This window comes from Melospiza melodia, chromosome 23, assembly GCF_035770615.1.
Source record: "Melospiza melodia melodia isolate bMelMel2 chromosome 23, bMelMel2.pri, whole genome shotgun sequence".
NCBI classification, from domain to species: Eukaryota; Metazoa; Chordata; class Aves; order Passeriformes; family Passerellidae; genus Melospiza; species Melospiza melodia.
The window spans coordinates 9101176-9125906 of record NC_086216.1 but is presented as its reverse complement, the minus strand read 5'-3'; the positions used below and the strand labels follow the sequence as shown (position 1 = coordinate 9125906).

At 52.8% G+C, this 24731-nt stretch overlaps 1 protein-coding gene across 1 annotated transcript in view; it reads right to left on the bottom strand.

The window, feature by feature from the left end:
* The window catches only part of PEBP4 (phosphatidylethanolamine binding protein 4), a 111825-nt gene that overhangs the window by 46490 nt on the left and 40604 nt on the right, over positions 1-24731 (bottom strand). The window contains exon 4 of the mRNA XM_063175258.1: positions 15293-15391. Within this exon, the coding sequence (XP_063031328.1) occupies positions 15293-15391 (99 nt within the window). The remainder of the gene's footprint in view (positions 1-15292; positions 15392-24731) is intronic.

The following is a 24731-nucleotide window of genomic DNA, read 5'->3' as shown; positions in this document are numbered from 1 at the left end:
CCCCTCATGGACGAGGGGTTCCATCCCATGGAACCACCACCACCCCTACACCCATCCCCACATTTCCCTTCCTTTCCTCCTAAAACCCAAACCCGGGCACTCCATAGCAACCCGCAGCTCCGGGGTCTGACTCCAGCCATACCCAGAATTCAGGGATAAATTTCTCTGCCCCTTTCCATACTCAGGATTCAGAGATAAGTTTCCCTGCCCCTTACCATACTCAGAATTCAGAGATAAGTTTCCCTACCCCTTTCCATCCGCAGAATTCAGGGATAAATTTCCCTGCCCCTTTCCATACCCAGGATTCAGGGATAAGTTTCCCTGCCCCTTCCCATGCCCAGCATTCAAGGATGAGCTTCCCTGCCCTGCCATCCCCAGGATTCAGAAGCCTGACACAGTTTCCCATCAATCCCAAATCCCGACACTTTTATGGGTCACAAAACACCTTTTTGGGGCCGAGCATCCCCTCAAGGAGCTGAACCCCTCATGGACGAGGGGTTCCATCCCATGGAACCACCTTCCCCATCCCATGGAACCACCACCACCCCTACACCCATCCCCACACATTTCCCTCCCTTTCCTCCTAAAACCCAAACCCGGGCACTCCATAGCAACCCGCAGCTCCGGGGTCTGACTCCAGCCATACCCAGAATTCAGGGATAAATTTCCCTGCCCCTTTCCATACCCATAATTCAGAGATAAGTTTCCCTGGCCCTTTCCATACCCAGGATTCAGGGATGAGTTTCCCTGCCCCTTACCATGCTCATAATTCAGAGATAAGTTTCCCTACCCCTTTCCATCCGCAGAATTCAGGGATAAATTTCCCTGCCCCTTTCCATCCCCAGAATTCAAGGATGAGCTTCTCTGCCCCTTACCATACTCATAATTCAGAGATAAGTTTCCCTGTCCCTTACCATACCCAGAATTCAGAGATAAGTTTCCCTGCCCCTTACCATACCCATAATTCAGGGATGAGCTTCCCTGCCCTGCCATCCCCAGGATTCAGAAGCCTGACACAGTTTCCCATCAATCCCAAATCCCGACACTTTTATGGGTCACAAAACACCTTTTTGGGGCCGAGCATCCCCTCAAGGAGCCGAACCCCTCATGGACGAAACCTGGGGACTCCATAGCAACCCGCAGCTCCGGGGTCTGACTCCAGCCATACCCAGAATTCAGGGATGAGCTTCCCTGCCCCTTACCATACTCAGAATTCAGAGATAAGTTCCCCTGCCCCTTACCATACCCATAATTCAGGAATAAGTTTCCCTACCCCTTTCCATCTGCAGAATTCAGGGATAAATTTCCCTGCCCCTTTCCATCCCCAGAATTCAAGGATGAGCTTCTCTGCCCCTTTCCATACCCAGGATTCACAGATAAGTTTCCCTGGCCCTCACCATACCCTTAATTCAGGGATAAATTTCCCTACCCCTTTCCATACCCAGGATTTAGGGGTGAGTTTCCCTGCCCCTTACCATACCCATAATTCAGAGATAAGTTTCCCTGCCCCTCACCATACCCATAATTCAGGGAAAAGTTTCCCTGCCCCTTTCCATACCCAGGATTCAGGGATGAGCTTCCCTGCCCCTTTACCATACCCATAATTCAGGGATAAGTTTCCCTGCCCCTTCCCATGCCCACCATGCAAGGATGAGCTTCCCTGCCCTGCCATCCCCAGGATTCAGAAGCCTGACACAGTTTCCCATCAATCCCAAATCCCGACACTTTTATGGGTCACAAAACACCTTTTTGGGGCCGAGCATCCCCTCAAGGAGCCGAACCCCTCATGGACGAGGGGTTCCATCCCATGGAACCACCACCACCCCTACACCCATCCCCACACATTTCCCTCCCTTTCCTCCTAAAACCCAAACCCGGGCACTCCATAGCAACCCGCAGCTCCGGGGTCTGACTCCAGCGCTTCTCTCGGCGCTGTCACTTCAGTTTCAGGCTACCCCCGGGTAGGTGTGAGGAACTCCAATTAAGCATTCCGCTGGCTCCCTGTGTGGGGGGACAGGCTCTGCTGTGGAGGAGGGAAGCCTCGGCGGTGACTAATCGCTCAGACACCGGGTGTCTGTGGCACCAGGGGAGGGCAGGCACAGGGTTTTCCTTCACCGTGCAGCTGCCTCTGCATTCCCTTTTCGGGAGCGATCGCGGCTCCCCGCCGGGCTCGGGGGCTCCCGGGCGGAAGCTGGAAAGATCCCAAGCATCTTTCCGGCGATGCCGCCGCTGCTGCTGCGGATCTCTGTGCTGCCGCAGCCTTCGCTGTTCTGCCTCGCACAGCCCCAGGGGAACTTTATTTTCCCAGGGAAAAGCGCATTCCTGGCGTTTGAAGGTGCCCCGCGCAACCCCTGCCCTCGAGGGGAGGTTGGTGCTATGGTGCCCTTTGGATGAGCATCCTCAAATTTGGGTGAGCACCATTACATTTGGGTGCTGAGCCCCCCAAAATGAGTTATTTGGCTGAGCATCCTCAAATTTGGGTGTTGAGCCCCAAAATGAGTATTTGGCTGAGCATCCTCAAATTTGGAGGTTGAGCCTCAAAATGAGTATTTGGCTGAGCATCTTCAAATTTGGATTAGCACCATTAAATTTGGGTGCTGAGCCCCAAAATGAGTATTTGGCCAAACATCCTCAAATTTGGGTGAACACCATTAAATTTGGGTGCTGAGCCCCCCCAAAATGAGTTATTTGGCTGAGCATCTTCAAATTTGGATGTTGAGCCCCAAAATGAGTATTTGGCTGAGCATCTTCAAATTTGGGTGAGCACTGATAAATTTGGGTGTTGAGCCCCAAAATGAGTATTTGGCTGAGCATCTTCAAATTTGGGTTAGCATCCTCAAATTTGGGTGCTGAGCCACAAAATGAGTATTTGGCCGAGCATCCTCAAATTTGGGTGAGCACTGATAAATTTGGGTGCTGAGACCCAAAATGAGGATTTGGCCGAGCATCCTCAAATTTGGGTGAGCACTGATAAATTTGGGTGTTGAGCCCCAAAATGAGTATTTGGCTGAGCATCCTCAAATTTGGATGTTGAGCCCCAAAATGAGTATTTGGCCAAGCATCCTCAAATTTGGGTGAGCACTGATAAATTTGGGTGCTGAGCCCCAAAATGAGGATTTGGCCGAGCATCCTCAAATTTGGGTGAGCACTGATAAATTTGGGTGCTGAGCCCCAAAATGAGGATTTGGCCGAGCATCTTCAAATTTGGGTGAGCCCCATTAAATTTGGGTGCTGAGCCCCAAAATGAGTTATTTGGCTGAGCATCTTCAAATTTGGATGTTGAGCCCCAAAATGAGTATTTGGCCGAGCATCCTCAAATTTGGGTGAGCACCATTAAATTTGGGTGCTGAGCCCCCCAAAATGAGTATTTGGCTGAGCATCCTCAAATTTGGGTGAGCACCATTAAATTTGGGTGCTGAGCCCCCCAAAATGAGTATTTGGCTGAGCATCCTCAAATTTGGGTGAGCACCATTAAATTTGGGTGCTGAGCCCCAAAATGAGGATTTGGCTGAGCATCTTCAAATTTGGGTTAGCACCATTAAATTTGGGTGCTGAGCCCCCCAAAATGAGTTATTTGGCTGAGCATCCTCAAATTTGGGTGAGCACTGATAAATTTGGGTGCTGAGCCCCCAAAGTGAGTATTTGGCCCTTGCAGAGGATCCCACCCTCGGCCACTGCTCCAGTCCTGACTGAGATGTGACAAATCATCCACCACGAGGTCATCAGAGCCTCATCAAACATCACTTCCCACATCCATTCCCTTTGGAAAATCCCAAATCCACGCACCCAGGTGAAAGAGGGGCCCCAAGAACCCCAAAACCGCCCAGAGGGGTAGGACAATGACAGAAGGTGACACTGAGGGTGGATCCCACCCTCGGCCACCGCTCCAGTCCTGACTGAGATGTGACAAATCGGCCACCACAAGGAGCCCCATCAAACATCGCTTCCCACATCCTCCCATTCCTTAAGGAAAATCCCAAATCCATGCACCCAGCTGGATGAGAGGACCCCAAAACTGCTCCCCCTTGCCCAGGACACCTCCTTGGGGACAGTGACAGAGGGTGACACCAAGGGTGGATCCCACTCTCAATCACTGCTCCAGTCCTGACTGTGACAAATTGGCCACGGCAAGGACATCGCTGAGAGCCCCATCAAACATCGCTTCCCACATCCATTCCCTTTGGAAAATCCCAAATCCACGCACCCAGCTGGATGAGGGGACCCCAAAACTGCTCCCCCCGTGCCCAGGACACCTCCTTGGGCACAGCGACAGAGGGTGACACCGAGGGTGGATCCTACCCTCGACCACCGCTCCAGTCCTGACTGTGACAAATTGGCCACCACGAGGTCATCACCATGAAGCCCATCAAACATCGCTTCCCACATCGATTCCCCATGGAAAACCCCAAATCCACGCACCCAGCTGGATGAGAGGACCCCAAAACTGCTCCCCTTGCCCAGGACACTCCTTGGGGACAGCGACAGAGGGTGACACCGAGGGTGGATCCCACTCTCAATCACCGCTCCAGTCCTGACTGAGATGTGACAAATCGGCCACTGCAAGGAGCCCCATGTAAACATTGCTTCCCACATCCTCCCATTCCCCATGGAAAACCCCAAATCCACGCACCCAGCTGGATGAGGGGACCCCAAAACTGCTCCCCTTGCCCAGGACACTCCTTGGGCACAGCGACAGAGGGTGACACCGAGGGTGGCACACGGGTGTCAGTCCCAGCCTGGCGACACCGCCCCGCTCCGGGGGGACACCGGGGCTCTCCCCCAGCCCTCGCAAGCTCTGCCTGAGCCCGGCCCAGCCGCGGCTTCGCCCCCGCTCCCCGGGGAGGCGAGAAGGGGCCGGCGGCCGCCCCCCGCCACCGCCGTGGGCAGCGGCAGGATGTGCTGTCCCTCCCCTGCACTTCCCAGCGAGCACTTTACATAACTTCTGCTGCTTAGTCACAGCTTCGACTCTTTTTTTTTTTTTTTTTTTTCCCCTTTCCCTTTCCTTTTTTTTTTTTTTTTTTTTTTTTGGAGCGATTTTCTCAGCCGCATCAGAGCGCGAGTCATTTCGGCAAGGGAAGTCCCTTCCTTTCTTCCGTTCCCTTGGTAACTGCACAAATTTGCTCTTCAAATGATTCATGACCGGGGTGCTGTAGGAGTTCCCTCCTCCAACACAAATCGCTCCCACACAACCACACATGCCCGATTAATCATTGATCAGTGTCTCCTCCTCAAGGTACGCCCAGCGCTCTCCTCCGGCCACCAGGATGCTCCTGAGCTCCCTGGATGCTCACAAGTGTCCCCAAAGAGGCGACACAGGCAGGAGTTTGTAAGGAATCCCATACTTGGATAGGTTTTGCAGGCTGTAAATGGAATTTTCCCGTGCTGGTGGCACGGGTTGGTGACAGGAGGCAGCGATGGGGTTGGAGCTCGGCGCTGCTGCTGATGGTGATGGATAAATCTTCCCTCAACTCCCAACGGCATCGACTTATTCAGGATCTGAGTTGTGATCCCATCCCAAACTTCCTCAGATTAAACAGAAAGGGCAGAGGGTCACTCCCCACTGTGATCATGGTAGAGGGATAGAAACCAACAGCAGAAAAAAGAGCCATAAAAGAGCTAGAAAAGAGCCAGAAAAAAGCCAGAAAAGAGCCAGAAAAGAGCCAGAAAAAAGCCAGAGAAGAGCCAGAAAAGTGCCAGAAAAGAGCTAGAAAAAAGCCAGAAAAGAACCGCAAAAAAGCCAGAAAAGAGCCCCAAAAAGCCACAAAATAGCCAGAAAATAGCCAGAAAAGAGCCATTAAAAAGCCAGAAAAGAGCCAGAAAAGAGCCGGAAAAGAGCTAGAAAAGAGCCAGAAAAGAGCCGCAAAAAAGCCAGAAAAGAGCCCAAAAAAGCCACAAAATAACCAGAAAAGAGCCATTAAAAAGCCAGAAAAGAGCCAGAAAAGAACCGCAAAAAAGTCAGAAAAGAGCCAAAAAAAGCCACAAAATAGCCAGAAAAGAGCCATTAAAAAGCCAGAAAAGAGCCAGAAAAGAACCGCAAAAAGCCAGAAAAGAGCCAAAAAAAGCCACAAAATAGCCAGAAAAGAGCCATTAAAAAGCCAGAAAAGAGTCACAAAAAAGCCAGAAAAGAGCCACGAAAGAGCCACAAAAGAGCAAAAAAAAAAAAAAAAGCCAGAAAAGAGCTAGAAAAGAGCCACAAAAGAGCCAGAAAAAAAGCCAGAAAAGAGCCATAAAAGAGCTAGAAAAGAGCCAGAAAAAAGTCAGAAAAGAGGCAGAAAAGTCCTTTTTGTACCCCTGCTAAGCAAGGCCAAGAATCATCCCAAGGCCTCACACACCTGCACCCGCACAGGGAAGCAGCTTGGGATGGAAGTGGGAGCTTGGCTGCCAGGAATACCTCAGCTGGAAAATGAAATTAATCTGCAAATTCTCTCCCTGCCGTTTTTTTGGTTTTTTTTTTTTTTGGTAGGTTTTATCTGATTTATTCTCATCTCGTTATGAGGAGCTAATTAACAAACCATCGTTTAAATAAACAGCAGCCAGGGTGTTTGTAACCTTGGCTTTATTGAATTGTGACAAATTAGTAGCCTCTGCATGTTAAATGAAACAGAAGCATGAGGGGGAAAAAAAAACTGAATTCCCATGTGGATAACGATCCTTGCTGTGGACACGGAGCAAAGGGAGCAACTCCTGGCCAGTGTGGAAAAATCCCAAATAACCCCAAAACCTGGCAGGTGCTGTGGCTTCACCCTGAATCCATCCCTAGGGAACGGCAGGGTCAGGACAAGGTTGGGGTGTGGATAAATCTGGGAGCCTCGTTAACACCCCATTCATCAGGGATCCATGATAATTATCCTAAAAGGCACATTTGTGCTGAGGAGGGAGCAGAATTCCCAAGGGATGAGCAGGCAGCAAAGCCATGGCTGCTGTCCCAGGCCAGCCCTACCAGAAGGAAGGGAGATTTTGGGGTGTTTTCCCCTTTTTCCTACTCCCCAAAGGGTGCAAACAACACTCTCCATCCTCCCTGGGCCTGCTGTGGGATAGCCATTCCCAAAATTCAGCAGAGCCATCGCTGGCATGGCCATTCCCAAAATTCAGCAGAGCCATGGCCGGGATGGCCATTCCCAAAATCCAGCAGAGTTATGGCTGGGATGGCCAATCCCAAAATTCAGCAGAGCCATGGCTGGCATGGCCATTCCCAAAATTCAGCAGAGCCACTCCTGGGATGGCCAATCCCAAAATTCAGCACAGCCATGGCTGGGATGGCCATTCCCAAAATTCAGCACAGCCATGGCCAGGATGGCCATTCCCAAAATTCATCAGAGCCATGGCTGGGATGGCCATTCCCAAAATTCAGCAGAGCCATTGCCAGCATGGCCATTCCCAAAATTCAGCAGAGCCATGGCTGGCATGGCCATTCCCAAAATTCAGCAGAGCCATGGCCGGGATGGCCATTCCCAAAATCCAGCACAGCCACTGCTGTCATGGCCATTCCCAAAATTCAGCAGAGCCATTGCCAGGATGGCCAATCCCAAAATTCATCAGAGCCATTGCTGGGATGGCCATTCCCAAAATTCAGCAGAGCCATGGCTGGGATGGCCATTCCCAAAATTCAGCAGAGCCATGGCTGGGATGGCCATTCCCAAAATTCATCAGAGCCACTGCCAGGATGGCCATTCCCAAAATTCATCAGAGCCATTGCTGGGATGGCCATTCCCAAAATTCAGCAGAGCCATGGCTGGGATGGCCATTCCCAAAATTCAGCAGAGCCATGGCTGGGATGGCCATTCCCAAAATTCAGCAGAGCTTCCAGCTCCTGCTGTCCCAGTGGGAATTGCTCAGTGCCAGCTCTCTCAGGGGCTTTGCGAGTGCAATTAGCTGGCAGTGTTAATTACACTCCAGGTGAGCACAAAGCTGAGCAGGGCAGCTGAGCCAGCAGATCCTGTGCGGGTGGGAATGCTGGAATTTGCAGGAATCAACCCTCAGCGTCCCAGGACAGAATTTCCCTCTGGACAGAGCACCCCAGCACTGATGGAATCATGGAATTATGGAATTCTTTGGCTTGGAAAAGCCCTCTGAGATCAGCGAGTCCAAACCCCCAGCGCTGCCAGGGCCACCACCAAACCATGTCCCCAAATGCCACATCCACATGGCTTTAAAATCCCTGCTGAATAATGATCCCACCTCTGCCCTGAGCTGGACAACCTTCACAGGGCAAAAATCTTCCCAAAATCCGACCTAAACCTCTCCTGGCACAACTTCTGTCCTGTCATTTGATACCTGGGAGAAGAAACTGGTCCCTGCCAGTCCACAGCCTCCTTCCAGACACAGAATCTCCTTTCAAGCATCTCTCAGGATGGGAAATTATTGAAATCAAGAGTGGTTTGGGTGGGAAGGGACCTGAAATCTCATCCAGTTCCATGGGCAGGGACACCTCCCACTGTCCCAGGTTGCTCCAAATCCTGTCCAACCTGGCCTTGGACACTTGCAGGGATGCAGGGGCAGCCACAGCTTCTCTGGGAAGTCCATCCCAGGGCCTCACCACCCTCACAGGGAAGAATTCCTTCCATAGGAGCTTGTAGAGCAAAGAAAACTTCCCCCTGAGCTGCACTCTCTTTACTTACTTTGTGTTGTTTCTTTTTTTTCTTCCTTTAATTTCTTTTATTAATAAAAGCTTCATTAACGAGCAGCGACAGAAACTCACACCAGGGAACTGAGTATTCTGAGGAGCCAAGTCATCAATTAAACCAACATTTCCCTCTGTTCTTTCCCTTTCAAACCCTCGGCTCCATCACCAAAAAGCAGAGTCGAGAGGGCTCCAGCGAGGAGGAACAATAGCAGGGCACCAACTCCTACATCTGCCCCTTCTCCCCCCCAGGGAGGAGGGGATCAGAGATCCCCCAATTCCAGGGATTTATGGGAACCATGGATGCTGCATGGCACAGCCAAGGAAAGCTGCCCCAGCACCTCCAAAATGTGCAAACCCCTGTCTGCAGGGTACCCAAAAGCTGATATTTCCCCACTTTAGCGTCAATTAACGATTAAAATCATTCCTTGCCCTGACTTTTTTCTCCCGCTGGGATGGTTGAATGCACCTGGATCACAAATGCTCAGCAAAAGTGTCCCCAAGGTGTCCCTACAACTCTTCACCCAGCAGCTGAGGAGCTGGAACAGCAGCAGCCAGCAATTAACTGTCTCTGATTTTTGATATCTCTCTGATTTTTGATAAATCCAGCACTCTGGAGAAGCTGGAGCTGAGCTCCATGTGCTACAGAGGAAAAGTTTCCCGCAGAGCACACGTCCCTTTGGGATGGGGACAGAGCCAGGGGACAGGGCCACGGGCACGGGCGAGCAGCCTGCGCCCTGCAGCTCCATTTCCATCCTTCCCTCGTGCAAAAACCCCATAATTTTTAAGGTTAATAAAGCCCTTGTTTGCTTAAGACAGCACCTGTTTCTATGGTGACACTTGCAACCCGGAGCCTGTTTATCAGCGGCGCCGCCGCGCGCGGGTGACAGCGCGGCCACCACCGGGGAACGCACGGCGGGCAAGGCCAGCGGTGCTGCCAGCACCTCTGGGGACGGCCGTGCCACCATCCCCGGGCACCCAAATGCGCCAGCGCCCATCCCTGGCATCCCCATCTGCCCTACAAAGCCGCAGGAGGGGCTGGAGCTGCACCCACAGTGTGGGGAAGGCCGGGGTGAGCCATGGGTGGGGATGGTTCTCCATCACAACCATTGGGTGCACTTCCCCTGGGCCACCCCAGAGCAGCTCCCTGCCTCAGTTTCCCCAGTGCCCTGCCCTGGGATGGGTGCAGGGCTGCTCCAGGCGGTGCTGGTGGCAGCAGAGCCCGGCGGGTCCCGCTCGGTTCCATCCTGGCGCAGGATTTCTCCCGGCTGGCAGAGCCCGTTTCCATAACGACTTTCTGTTACAAACATATTTTGATAAAAATAAAGTTAAAGCGGCGAGGCTTTAGTGGAGTACAAATTCGCTGCTCTCGCCCTCCCCCTTCCTCCTCCCCAAGGAGGGGGAATAAAGATGGAAAGCTTTCCATTTGAAGGGCAGTATTTTCTCCCTTCTTTTTCTTTCCCCACTGAATACAAAATGGAAAACCTTGTTTACCGGGGATTCGCTGTAAACCGGTTCCGACTCTGCCTGGTTACCTGATGCTCTACAGTATGTACAGGATAATGTGATAAATTCATTTCCAATTCACTGCATTATCCTTTGAATATTTTAATGACTCATTGAATGGAGTAAAAAAAAAAAAAAAAAGAGAGAGAGAGAAAAAAAAAAAGCTATTTCAAATGAACAATTATGCTGCATTAGAGTAAAGGCTGATTATATTTAAACACTGCTTCCATGGATAACGGGACATATCGACCTCCGCCTATAAGAGCTAATTTGGCTCTTATCTCTAAATAATTTTACACTGCAAATTACCATGAAAACCTAAAGGGCTTTAAAAAACATTCATCAAAAGATATTATTCCACTTTGTAGCAACATTTTTATTTAAATTATTTTGAACAGGAGTGAAAGCATCTCTCGTGTTTGACAATCGGAGCGGCGACGGAGCAGCGGCTGATAAGGAACGGCGAGCGGCGCCCAGGGGATGGGATGGTTCCCTCCCAAAAACCCACCTGGGAGAGCAAATCCCCAGCCAAACCCCGGAGCTGGTGGCGTGCCAAAGTACTGCAGCACCCAGGAGTGGCATTTAGTGCTGCTGGAGCTGCTTCCCTCCAAACTGGGGGATGGCAAAGCCTGGGTGATGCCAGAGGGATGCCAGGGCGATACGCAAGGGATGCAGGGGTGGCACCCAAGGGATGGTGAGGTGGTACCCAAAGGATGCCAGGGTGGTATCCAAGGGATGACGGGGTGGCACCCAAGGGATGTCAGAGTGATATCCAAGAGATGCTGGGGTAGCACCCAAGAGATGCTGGGGCGGTACCCAAGGAATGCTGGGGTGGACCCAAGGGATGCCAGAGTGGTACCCAAGGGATGTCAGAGTGATATCCAAGGGATGCTGGGGTAGCACCCAAGAGATGCTGAGATGATACCAAAGAGATGCTGGGGTGGTACCCAAGCAATGCTGGGGTGACACCCAAGGGATGCTGGGGTGGCACCCAAGGGATGCTGGGTGGTACCCAAGGGATGCTGGGTGGTACTCAAGGGATGCTGGGGTGACACCCAAGGGATGCCAGAGTGGTACCCAAGGGATGCTGGGCTGATACCCAAGGGATGCTGGGCGGTACTCAAGGGATGCCAGGGTGGTACCCAAGAGATGCTGGGGTGACACCCAAGGGATGCTGGGGTGACACCCAAGAGATTCTGGGGTGGCACCCAAGGAATGCCAGGGTGGTAGCAAGGGATGCAGTGAAGAGTGGAGTGGTACCCAAGTGAGAGCTGGGGTAGGCTATCCAAGGAGATGCAGGAGTGGTACCAAAGGATGCTGCTGGGGGTGGTACCAAGGGATGCTGGGGTGGTATCCAAGGATGCTGGGCTGATACCCAAGGGATGCTGGGTGGTACCCAAGGGATGCTGGGTGCTGGGAATATCAAGATGCAAGGGAGGCTGGGTGGTGACCCAAGGGATTCTGGGGGTGTTGAGGGAAGCAAGGAGGCAATTCAAGTGATGCTGGGTGGGAAGAGGCTGGTGTGCGACAACCTCAAGTGATTCCTGGGGATGTCTGGGCAAAGCCTAGGGCAATACCCAGGTTGATATGCTGGTTGTACTGGGGTGATGCTGGGGGGATGCCCAAGGGATGCTGGGTGAAGCTGAGATGATGCTGGTTGATACTGGGGTGATACCCAAGGGATGCCCAAGTGATGCTGAGATGATGCTGGGGGATGCCACAGTGATGCTGGGTGATACTGGGGTGATACCCAAGGGATGCTGGGTGATGCTGGAGTGATGTTGGGCAATGCTGGGTGATGCTGGGGTGATACCCTCGTGGTGCTGGGCACCACTGGAGTGATACTGGGTGGTACCCAAGCAACTGCTGGGTGATACTGGAGTGATGCTGGATGGTACTGGGGTAATACTGGGGTGGTACTGGGGAAGTGCCAAGCACTGCTGGGCAATGCTGAAGTGGCACTGGGTGATACTGGAGTGATGCCAATCACTGCTGGGTGATGCTGAGTGGTACTGGCATGGTACCCAAGCACTGCTGGGTGATGCTGGGGTGGTACCAAACACTCTGGGCAATACTGAGATGACACTGTGTGACACTGGGTGACACTGGGGGATACTGGAGTGGTACCCAAGCACTGCTGGGCACCCTGGAGTGACACAGGGTGACACTGGCGTGACACTGGGCAACGCTGGGGTGACACTGGGTGACACTGGCGTGACACTGGGCGACGCTGGGGTGACACTGGCGACACTAGGGTGACACTGGGCGACGCTGGGGTGACGCTGGGTAATACTGGGGTGACACTGGGGTGACACTGAGTGATACTGGGATCACGCTGGGTGATACTGGGGTGACACTGGGTGATACTGGGGTGACACTGGATGACGCTGGGGTGACACTGGGCGATACTGGGGTCACGCTGGGTGACACTGGGTGATACTGGGGTGACACTGGGCAACACTGGGGTGACACTGGGTGACACTGGGGTGACACTGCATGATACTGGGATCACGCTGGGGGACACTGGGGTGACACTGAGTGATACTGGGATCATGCTGGGTGACACTGGGGTGATGCTGGGCAATGTTGGGGTGACACTGGGCGACGCTGGGGTGACACTGGGTGAGGCTGGGGTGACACTGGGTGATGCTGGGGTGACACTGGGCGACGCTGGGGTGACACTGGGCGATGCTGGGGTGACACTGGGTGATACTGGCATGACACTGGGCAACGCTGGGGTGACACTGCGTGATACTGGGATCACGCTGAGTGACACTGGGGTGACACTGGGCGACGCTGGGGTGACACTGGGTGATACTGGGATCACGCTGTGTGACACTGGGGTGACACTGGGCGATGCTGGGGTGACACTGGGCGACACTGGGGTGACACTGGGCGACGCTGGGATCACGCTGGGTGACACTGGGGTGATGCTGGGCAATGTTGGGGTGACACTGGGCGATGCTGGGGTGACACTGGGCGGCGCTGGGGTGGCACTGGGCGATGCTGGGGTGACACTAGGTGATACTGGGGTGACACTGGGCGATGCTGGGGTGACACTGGGCGGCGCTGGGGTGACACTGGGTGATACTGGGGTGACACTGGGTGATACTGGGGTGACACCGGGGCACCGGCGGGCGCGGGGGAGCTCCTCCAGTCCCCCGGCACGGCACCGGCCGCCCCATCCCTCCCGGAGAAAGGCACTTGCAAGCCCCTCTCTGCACCAAAGCAACAGAAGGTGTCATGTAAAGCCTACACGGTTATTTTAGAGCCAGTGTGCAAATAAGGCTGTCAGCTGAAGCTCCTCGGAGCCAAGACTTCCATATCCCCCCAAGGATCTGCATCTCAACGAGACACCATGTGGCTGAGCCCGCCGGCTCCGCACCCGGATTTGGGGCTGGGGGGATCGGGAAAACTCCTCCCAGACACGCCAGGACCCCCCCACTGCACCCCCAGCCACGGGCACCGAGCTGAGGGGGGTTTGGTCCTGGCGTCCTCATGGGATAGGGGAGGATTTTTGGTGGTTTATTGGGCATTTGTGGGATTTGGGGGATTTATAAGCGTTTCTGTGTGTGTAGAGGAGAGATACACATCCACACACCCACGGGAGATGGAGGGGATATATTTATCCCATCATTATAGGGATCATATCAATATCTAGGTTTTATATAGAATATTGCATGGAGTCAGTGAATATCTCACGTTGGAAGGGACCATCAAGAGCGCCGAGGCCAAATCCCTGCTCGGATATGTGTGTTTATATTTATAAATGTATTTATCTCGTGATAAGAAAGCTTAAGGAATTGTTGGGCTTGGATCCACCCCATCCCTGGCAGATAGGAAAAAACCCTTTTCCCTCCCCAAAATCTCCTTTTTCCCGCCCTCTTTCATGGCCTAACACAGAATTATTGACCTTAGAGATCACTCAAACGCCAGGGGAAAAAAATCCCACCTTCCATTTGTGCTGGAGGTTTGAATCCCACATTTCCCTTCTTTGCTTAAAGGATTTTACACTCCAAAAAAAAAAAAAAAAAAAGGAAAGGAAAACCACAATAATTAGCAAGAGGGAACGGCTCCGAAGGATCTGTGTACAGAAGGAAACACAGGAGCTTGGGCTCCTTTGCGTTTGGTAAATATTAAAATTAATGAGAGACTTTCAGGACCCTGTTGTTAGAAATGCAGAAGGGTTTCTGTGAAGGATAAAAACACAAAACAACATGAAAAAAAAACCCCCAAGCCCTGTACACAAATTCCTGCAATTATTCCCGATGCTTCCTATTTTTCAGCCAATTATGGAATTCATGGAAAGTATTAATATCCTGTTTTAATTTGCTTAATATGCCCATTAACAATAAAAAGTCTAATTAAGGTATCTGTACAAAGAGCCCTCAGCAGTAATTTCAGAGAATAATAGAGGAGAACGACGCGATATTTCTTGTTAAATGCACGTTGCAAATTAATTGATATCTTAATTAGGCTTTAGTACCCAGATTATCAGTTAGATTGATTTAGGGCTGCAACATCTCGTTTTTTGAAGACATAAAAACAAGCAGGAATGGGAAAAAACTGCTTCTCCAAGATATTTCTGGGAGCAAAGCCATGACACACTGGGACAGGGAGAAGGACACAGCGCTGGGAAGTGCCACAATTCATCCCAAACTCATTTCTCCCCTCGTTTTCTCACTGAATTCAAACCATTTTTAATCAAAAACAAAATTCAAAAACTAGAAAACTAACTGAGATTTTCACCAAACCCACTTTTTTAAGCCCAAAACTCAACCAGCAGCAGGAGCTGTTTGGAAGGACGCGCTGTCTCCGCAGAGAAAACCGGTGGTGGGGAGTTGGCAAAGTGTTTTTTGGGCTTTTTTTCCAGCATTTCCTTAGGAGAAGGAGGGGGAAAAAAACCTCCAAAAACCCAAGCAGCAATATTTTTGGACCAGCCTGGCTCTTTATAGCCTGAGGAAGCACTTCCCTACCTACACGCCCAGCACCATTTCCATTTCTCTGGCAAACACTCGTCCTCCCCTCCGGGGTTTCTCCAGGAGGAGTTTGCATCCCATGGGATTCCAGCCCTTTCTGGATGCTTGGGAGTGATCCCAGGAGGAGTTTGCACCCCATGGGATCCCAGCCCTCCCTGGGTGTTGGGAATGACCCCCGTGGACTCACCTGGATGTCGGTGACCAGCCAGTGCCTCCAGAAGCGGAGCCGGGGGTTCTCTCTGTTGGGAGCATCGGGGTCCACCATCACCAGGACGTATTTCTTGTTCTGCAAGAGAGGAGAGGGGGATGCTGTGGTCATGGGGTGACAGCAAAATGCCCCCAAATTCACATTTTTTTCCACTCTTCCCCAGCTCTGGTGGTATCACCCCAGAGGTGAGCAAGGAATGGGCTCCAGGGGAGGCCAAAAATCACCTGGGGATGATTTAATCCCAAATCTTTCCAAAGGAACAATGTAGGTTCTGTGTCCTCCAAATTCCCTCTGCTTCCCACCACATCCCACTCAGGCACAGGATTGCAGCCACTCTGGTATTTTTGGGATTCAGAGTTGGTTGGGGACAAGCTGGGTACCCCATCCTCCATGGGGGTGGCTGTGGGGAGCCAAACTCTGCCCCAAACATCCCAAAATAACCAAAAGATGTTCCTGAGATGCTGCAACGAGCAGCACCTGGGGGTCAGGCAACGCTCCTGGGTGATGGAATTGGGCAAGGAGAGCTGGGATTTATGGATAACACTGGTTTAGCCCCCAGGAAACCCTGAGAGCCCAGCCCAGGTTGTCACTGAGGGCACCCAGCACCCAAAGGTGCCACCAGCACGGAGCCCACGTGGATATTTTGGTCTGCTGAGATGGAGCTGGCTTGCGAGTGACCTCTGAAAGGAAAACCTGCTCATCTCCAGGGATTTGGCAGGACCTCAGGCACCAGATTATCCCCCAAGCACGCAGATTAAGGGATCTATATCCGAATAAAAGCTCCAGGTGCGTCTGTCAGGGAGCCAGGCTGGGCTCCAGCCACCCCGGGGGCTGGGCTGTCACCAACAGCTCTGGGATTTAGCGCTGCAATTCCCACTGGAACTGGCTGGAGCTCTGTGGCTGCCCTGTGAGACCTGGCAGGGATTTGCACAGTGAGGTTCCGGGGGCTGACTCAATATTTTTGCACCGTTTCCCAACCTCTGGTTGGGGTAAGGAGGCAAAACCCCCCTGAGGTGTTGCCATAACCTGTGCCCCCCTCCCTTGACATCCCACACGTCTCATAAACCTCTTGAAGAGCACAGACAGCACCACTTTTAACCAGAAAACGAGGATTTCAACCCATTTAGCTGGCAACAGTCGCAGAGAAAATCCCAAACTCGCTCAAACCACCCCACCCAGGAACGATGCTGTCCTGATCCACAAACCCCAGCCTGGCATCACCCAGGGTGGGGGAATTACACCAAGGCTGCAGATGTGAGCATGGGAAAGGGGCTGTGCTGGCATCACCATGAGAGGCTGAAGGTCAGGACCTCGAGGCATCCCTTGGCATCCCACACATCTCATATAAACTTCTTGAAGAGCGCAGACAGCACCACTTTTAACCAGAAAATGGAGATTTCAACCCATTTAGCTGGCAACAATGGCAGAGAAAATCTCAAACTCCCTCAAACCACCCCACCCAGAAGTGCCACTGCCCTGATCCACAAACCTCAGCTGGCATCATCCAAGGTGGGGGAATTACACACACCAAGGCTGCAGATGTGAGCATGGGAAAGGGGCTATGATGGCGTCACCACGAGAGGCTGAAGGTCAGGACCTCGAGGCATCCCCCACATCTCATATAAACCTCTTGAAGACCACAGGGAGCGCTGCTTTTAACCAGAAAATGAGGATTTCAACCCATTTAGCTGGCAACAATCACAGAGAAAATCCCAAACTCACTCAAACTGCCCCACCCAGAAGTGCCACTGCTTTGCTCCACAAACCTCAGCCTGGCATCACCCAGGGTGGGGGAATTACACCAAGGCTGCAGATGTGAGCATGGGAAAGGGGCTGTGCTGGTGTCATCACGAGAGGCTGAAGGCCAGGACCTCAAGGCATCCCACACATCTCATATAAACCTCTTGAAGACCACAGGGAGCGCCGCTTTTAACCAGAAAATGAGGATTTTAACCCATTTAGCTGACAACAGTTGCAGAGAAAATCCCAAACTCCCTCAAACTGCTCCACCCAGAAGTGCCACTGCCCTGATCCACAAACCCTAATCTGGCATCACCCAGGGTGGGGGAATTACACCAAGGCTGCAGATGTGGGCATGGGAAAGGGGCTGTGCTGGTGTCACCACGTGAGGCTGAAGGTCAGGACCTCGAGGCATCCCACACATCTCATATAAACCTCTTGAAGACCACAGGGAGCGCCGCTTTTAACCAGAAAACGAGGATTTCATCCCGTTTAGCTTGCAACAATCGCAGAGAAAATTCCAAACTCACTCAAACCACCCCACCCATAAGTGCCACTGCTTTGCTCCACAAACCTCAGCCTGGCATCACCCAGGGTGGGAGAATTACACCAAGGCTGCCGATGTGGGCATGGGAAAGGGGCTGTGCTGGTGTCATCACGAGAGGCTGAAGGCCAGGACCTCAAGGCATCCCACACATCTCATATAAACCTCTTGAAGACCACAGGGAGCGCCGCTTTTAACCAGAAAATGAGGATTTTAACCCATTTAGCTGACAACAGTTGCAGAGAAAATCCCAAACTCCCTCAAACTGCTCCACCCAGAAGTGCCACTGCCCTGATCCACAAACCCTAATCTGGCATCACCCAGGGTGGGGGAATTACACCAAGGCTGCAGATGTGAGCATGGGAAAGGGGCTGTGCTGGTGTCACCACGTGAGGCTGAAGGTCAGGACCTCGAGGCATCCCACACATCTCATATAAACCTCTTGAAGACCACAGGGAGCGCCACTTTTAACCAGAAAATGGAGATTTCAACCCATTTAGCTTGCAACAGTCGCAGATAAAATCCCAAACTCGCTCAAACCGCCCCACCCAGGAACGATGCTGTCCTGATCCACAAACCCCAGCCTGGCATCACCCAGGGTGAGGGAATTACACCAAGGCTGCAGATGTGAACATGGGAAAGGAGCTGTGCTGGTGGTCACCACGTGAGGCTGAAGGTCAGGACCTCGAGGCTGAGCCGCCACCACCATCCCCACCACGCTCCCAGCTGCAGCCCGGCTGAGAGGGGAAAAAAAAAAAAACCAAAAAAAAAAAGCAGCAAAATTCCTTAACAGCGCCGAAATCAGTGCTTAATAGCAAAGAGGAGGAGGAGGAGGGGAGGGGGAGAAGAAGCCCGACAACCCAAAAACCCTGCGCTGGAAGTGTGAAGGAATTTGAGCTCTAACTTTGGGGAGGGTGCGGAGCCGAGCTCGGCGTTTCTGAATCTCTCGGCTCCGCTCGGAGCCCAGCTGGTGGGAACAGAACGTGTAGTCATGGGACTGTCATCGTGTGCTGTCCAGGTTAACATGTAGCATTTCTATTACTATTAACAGACTTTCTGCTCCTCACTCCATCTGTTCTTCGAAATAATTGCAGTTGTACAGACCATGCCTTCGCTCCAGGCAGGCTCTGGGGAGAGGATAGTGTTTTTATGCAAAAAAAAAAAAAAAAATTATTAAAAAAAAAAAAAGGAAAAAAAAAAAACGGGGAGGAGAATAAAAAAAAAAAGTGTTAAAAAATAACAGCAAACACGAGAATAGAGTGCAAGTGAAGCTAACAGCAGGCTTGGAATTGGGGACAGATTGTGGCCTAGAAAGGTGACGGCGCACGCGGCCGGGGCCGGCAGGGCAGACCCCGCTGGGGACAGGAGCTGGGGTCAGAGCCCTGAGCAGGGCTGGCCCCGGGGGATTTTTCTCTCTCCTCACCTGCCGGCCACCCTAAGAGCCACAATCCCTCACCTTCCACCTAAAGATAGCAAAGCCCTCCCCGAGCCGAGTTAATCCAGGCTGCTCATCCCGCGCCGCTCCCGAGGCTGCAGCAGCCCCCAAAGCCACCCCAAAACCCCCCGTGGGACATCCCAGGGCCATGCCAGGCACCCCAAACACGGGGGGATGGTTTTGGACTGCTGGCAGGCAGCAGAGCAGCCCGAGTGTGGCGATTTTGGGGGTTTTTGATGCTGAAATCCCTCCTCTACACGGGCTAACAGCATTAGCTGCTGTCAGGGCTGCAGACGGGAGCCAGCCCCGAGTGACACGGGAGCTGCTCGGCTTTACAAGCATGAGCCACCCCCAGGGATTTTGGGAGAGGAGGAAAGTGGCTTTAGATCAGAAAATTCCTCCGGTGCGCAGGAACAGGAGGCATCGCGCTGTGCAAAGGGAAGGGAGGAAGGGCGAGGGGGAAGAAAAAAGCCACTTTGAATGACAATTTGGGGGAGAAAAGCAGCCCCAAAGCTTTGTTGCTCATTCCTGCTTGGCCCAAGCCGTGGAGGAGCTGCTGGAGAGAAGCACCCAGCGTGTCCTATCAGTGTGATGAGATCATGGAATGGTTTGGGGAAGAGAATGGAATGTCATGGGAAGAGAACTTGAACTCCATCCAGTTCCATCCCCTGGGCAGGGACACCTTTCACTGTCCCAGGCCAACCTGGCCTTGGATGCTTCCAGGGATCCAGGCGCAGCTTCAGCTGCTCTGGGATTCCATCCCAGCCCTTTCCCATCCTCCTAGACAGGAATTCCTTCCCAATATCCCATCTCTCTGGCAGTGGGAGCCATTCCCTGTGTCCTGTCCCTCCATCCTTGTCCCCAGCTCCTCTCCAGCTCTCCTGGAGCCCCTTCAGAGGCTCTGAGGTGTCCCTGGAGCTTTCTCTTGTCCTTCATGCACCTCCAGGGATCCAGGGGCAGCCACAGCTCCTCTGGAATTCCATCCCAGCCCCTCCTCTCCCTCATTCCTTCCAAAAATCCCACCCCAATCTCACTTTTCCCTGTGTCCTGTCCCTCCATCCCCTGTCCCCAGCCCCTCTCCAGCTCTCCTGGAGCCCCTTCAGGCTCTGGAAGGGGCTCTGAGCTCTCCTGGACCCTTCTCATCTCCAGGCTGACGTGTGACACCAACTGGGTCACCCTTCCATGGCCACCCTTCCCTTCTTGCCCACCCCAGGACACTTTCAAACCAACATTTAACCACTGACAGGAGCTGCTGCCTTCCCAAGCACTCACACCCACACCTGCAGCACCCAGCCTTGCCCCCACACCCCTGGCAAGGAGCGTCCTCACCCTGCTCCTCCACCTGCCACCAAGCTGGAGCGGCAGAGCTGGTGGCAGGTGACAAGAGCCCTGCGTTTCCCTGCTAATTGTTTCTAGAGGGGGAAGCAGCAGCAAAAGATCCATTTCTTCCCGCAGAAAGCATTAGCTGCTCCAATTAGGCACAGGTTTAGGGAAGTCGCTCCGAGCAGGCAGCGACTTCTCCAAGAGGCAGGAGAGGGATTTTGTGCGCTGAGGATACACACGGAGCTCAACAGATCCCGCCGAGCCGGGGCTGCTCAGGAATTAAAGACTTATCCAAATGAAAGCAAATAGGGTGTTAAGTGACACACATGTAGAGCGAGCGGTTTCCTTGGAAACCAGCGCACATGGAAGCGGCACACATGCAGGGCTCGGGTGTTTTCAGCTCTGCCCTGCCAGGGATCCCCAACTTGGGCTGGGCGTGGAGCTGGGTGAGCCCAGGGGTGGCTGGGGTGGTGTGACCATCCCGTTGGCATCGCTTTATCCAGGGATAAAATGGATTTAAATGGGCTTTATTCTGTGGAGGGGAGATGGACGGTGCCCAAGCTTTGCTGTAGGAATTCCATCCCAAAACTGGGCCAAGCCCCAGTGCCTGCTTCCCACCAGGGGAATGAACAGGTTTGGATGGATCCAGTCTGGATCCTCCCAGCTCACCCCACCCACAGCACAGGATGTTCCCTGCACCAGCCCCTCACCTCTCGAGGGATGAGGTGAAATTTCCAGCTGCCCCATCGCAACCTTGGCAGCTCCTAAGGAATTTCCCTGGGTGCTGAAGGAAATCATGGAAATCACGGACAGGTTGTGACGGTATCTGAGCCAAAAAACCTTTCACCTCCCTGGGAGCTGCAGCCTGGCATTGCCCCAGCCTGGATTATCCTGCTGGGGAGGATTTTGATGGCATGAGATGATCCAGGCTGGTCCCACTGGTGTGGAGATGGGACAGGGGGATGGAGCCAGGGAAGAGCTGGGTTTACACAATTACAAACAAAAAAGCCTCAACCTATCCCAAAATCACTTTCCAGAGCTGGGCAGGGAGCTGGGGAGAGCACCCAGAACTCTGGGAAACATCCCAGCTCTCCTCAGGGGACGCTTGGAGGGTCCAGCTCACGTCCCACCAGAGCAGGAGTTGAGGTGGAAGCGCCGCCAGCACCAGCTGAGATTTGAGATCAATCTGGGCTTTTTTCTTGGCTTGTCCCCAGTACTAAAAAGTTTCTATAACAGGCACCGGCTTCGCAATTCTGCTGCTGCTGCCTCGCCAGAGACAAATTCCAGCTCCTTCCTCGGCGGCAGGGAAATTGTTTGTGCCCGAGTTGTGCTGTGGCTCGGGGAAGGAGCCGCAGGATTTCACCTCCTCCCTTCCCACCTGCACCTCGCCACTTGCACGGGCAAAACAAACCAGGTCAGCAAAATTAACCCTGCTCCGCAGGACTTGCCCAAGGGGACAAGTGGCACCTGCTGAAGGTTTGACCCAACCCTCCCAGGCCTGGCTCCCGCTGCCCAAGGGAACTTCATTGAATTTCCAACTGCAGCTCTCCCCATCCCTCTGCTCTCCCTTGGGGCTCCCTCACCGGCCAAATATTTATGCAGCCTAATGTCCTAATGAGGATTGATTCATCCAGGGTGGTTAAGGAGTGTGTGTGAAAGGTCTGTTCCCAGATTAAGGGCTTGGGATGCTTTAAGGAATGGATTATTTGCTCTGAAAGAACAGTTTGTTTTCCCTCGTAGCAGCAATAAAGCAGCAGTGGGGGTGCTACACACCCAGCACAAGCAGGCAGAAAGTGGGATAAATATTCCAAAGGGTCTGTGGTGCTGGAAATGCAGGTGATGGTGCCTCTGGAGCACTTTTGGGGAGGGAGGGGAGCAACAGGCTGCGATTCCTCAAATCAGAGACCCCACTCTGCTTTGGCTTCCCCAAATCGAGGCGATTCCACCAAAATCCTCAAAAGGCGAAACACCAGGGAACGGGGCCGCACATCCCAAACCCAGGAGGGAACCAACACCCCCAGAACCGCTCCAGCCCGCTGCAGCTGCCCCCCTTTTCCCCGGGAGCTGTTTGTCACCGCTGCAGCCTAATGAGCACCACGCACTCGTCCCCGGGCTGGGGACAGCGCGGCCGGAGCAGCCGGGACGGACTCGGGAAGCGACACATCTCCCGAGCCCAGAGTGAGGAGGAGGAGGAGGAGGAGGCGGCCAGCGGCCGCGGTGGCAGAGCGCAGCCTTCCAGCCCAATTACTATCACGCGGAGGGACACATGGATTGGTGACATTTGACATTTTCTACACAATATTTTGATGCAGAATGGCACCTCCGTCACAAATTATTTCGCAAAACTTGGCTTGGGTTCTGATGGGTTTTTTAATTTTTTTTTTAATTTTATTTTTTTTTCTGGGGGAAAAAAAAAAATAAGGAAATAAAAGCGTTGCACAGGGGGTGGCATTTGCAGGCCAGCAATGGGAAGGGTCATGGTGTCCCCTCAGTGAGCTGTGCCACCAAGGGGAAACTGCACCCAGAAATTCCAGGCTTTGCTCCCATGCACCCACAAGGCCCTTGGGGACCCTCAAAAGCTTTTTCCCTGCTCCCTCCCGTGATTTCTGAGATAGCTCGGGAGCATCGGGGGGACCAGACCCCTCCTGGCAAGGCAGGGGCTCTCAGCGCTGGGAATTGCTGAACTCGGTGCTACCAGACACCTCGGCGAAGCTGAAATGACTTTAAATGCCTAAACATTTTAAAACAAACCCTGGAACAATTCAGCTCCGAACTCCTCGCCTGCTTTCTCTCCCTCCTCGCTCTCTCTCTCCCATTTTTACGGTTTCCAGAGCTGTTTTACGCCTCATTACCTGCACACTGTGAGTGATGTCTGTCGGTCCTAGAGCTGTAAATACCTTAAATCATGCTTCATTAAGAATATCTCTGGTGCTATTAAAGAGCTATAATAGACAACGAGTTAACAGATGATTAAATATGAACTCCATTTGTGTCACTCACCGCGGGCAGGAAGAGGCTTTAAGTTTTTTAAACTCGCTCTCATTATCTGGGGAAGTGGCGGGGATGGAGGGGGATGGAGGGAGGCTCGGTGGGATGGAGGGAGGCTGGCTTGGAAATGTGAGGATGAGGATGGAGGGGGCTGGAATGGGATGGAGAGAAGATGGAATGGGATGGAGAGAGGTTGGAATGGGATGGAGAGAAGACGGAATGGGATGGAGGGAGGTTGGAATGGGATGGAAGGAGGCTGGAATGAGATGGAGGGAGGTTGGAATGGGATGGAAGGAGGCTGGAATGGGATAGAGGGAGGCGGGAATAGAATTGAGAGGCTGGAATGAGATGGAGGGAGGTTGGAATGGGATGGAGAGAGAATGGAGTGGGATGGAAGGAGGCTGGCTTGGAAATGTGAGGATGAGGATGGAGAGGGCTGGAATGGGATGGAGGGAGGTCGGAATGGGATAAAGGAATGCTGAATTGGAAATGTGAGGATGAGGATGGAGAAGGCTGGAATGGGGTGGAGGAGGCTGGAATGGGATGAAGAGAGGATGGAACGGGATAGAGGGAGGCTGGAATGGGATGAAGTGAGAATGGAATGGGATGGAGGGAGGCTGGCTTGGAAATGTGAGGATGAGGATGGAGGGGGCTGGAATGGGGTGGAGGGAGGTTAGAATGGGATGAAGAGAGGATGGAACGGGATAGAGAGAGGCTGGAATGGGATGGAAGGAGGCTGGAATGGGATAGAGGGAGGCTGGAATAGAATTGAGAGGCTGGAATGAGATGGAGGGAGGTTGGAATGGGATGAAGGGAGGACGGAATGCAGTGGAGGGAGGATGAAATGGGGTGGAGGGATGGGCACACGGAAACGGAGAGATGGAGATGGGGATGAGAGATTTTCATATGGGATCAAAGGATGCTCACACAGAAATGGGCGGATTGGGGTGAAGGGATGCTCCTGTGGAGCGGGAAGGATGAGAATGGAGGGGAATGGATGGGAATGGAGAGGAATGGAGGGGATGGAGAGGAATGGAGGGGATGGAGGGGAATAATGGAGGGGATGGAGGGGAATAATGGAGGGAGCCTCACCTGGGATGAATAGATGTAAACATGGAAATGGAGAAGATGAAAGGATGTTCATATGGAAAAGGAGGAGTGCTCGCATGGAGATGAAGGGATGCTCCTGTGGAGCTGGAGGGATGGAGAAATCCTCACATGGAGGGATGGGAATGGAGGAATCTCACATGGAGATGGAGGGATGGAGATGGAGGAATGTTCACATGGAGATGGAGGGATGGGAATGGAGGAATCTCACATGGAGATGGAGGGATGGAAATGGAGGAATCTCACATGGAGATGGAGGGATGGGAATGGAGAAATCTCAC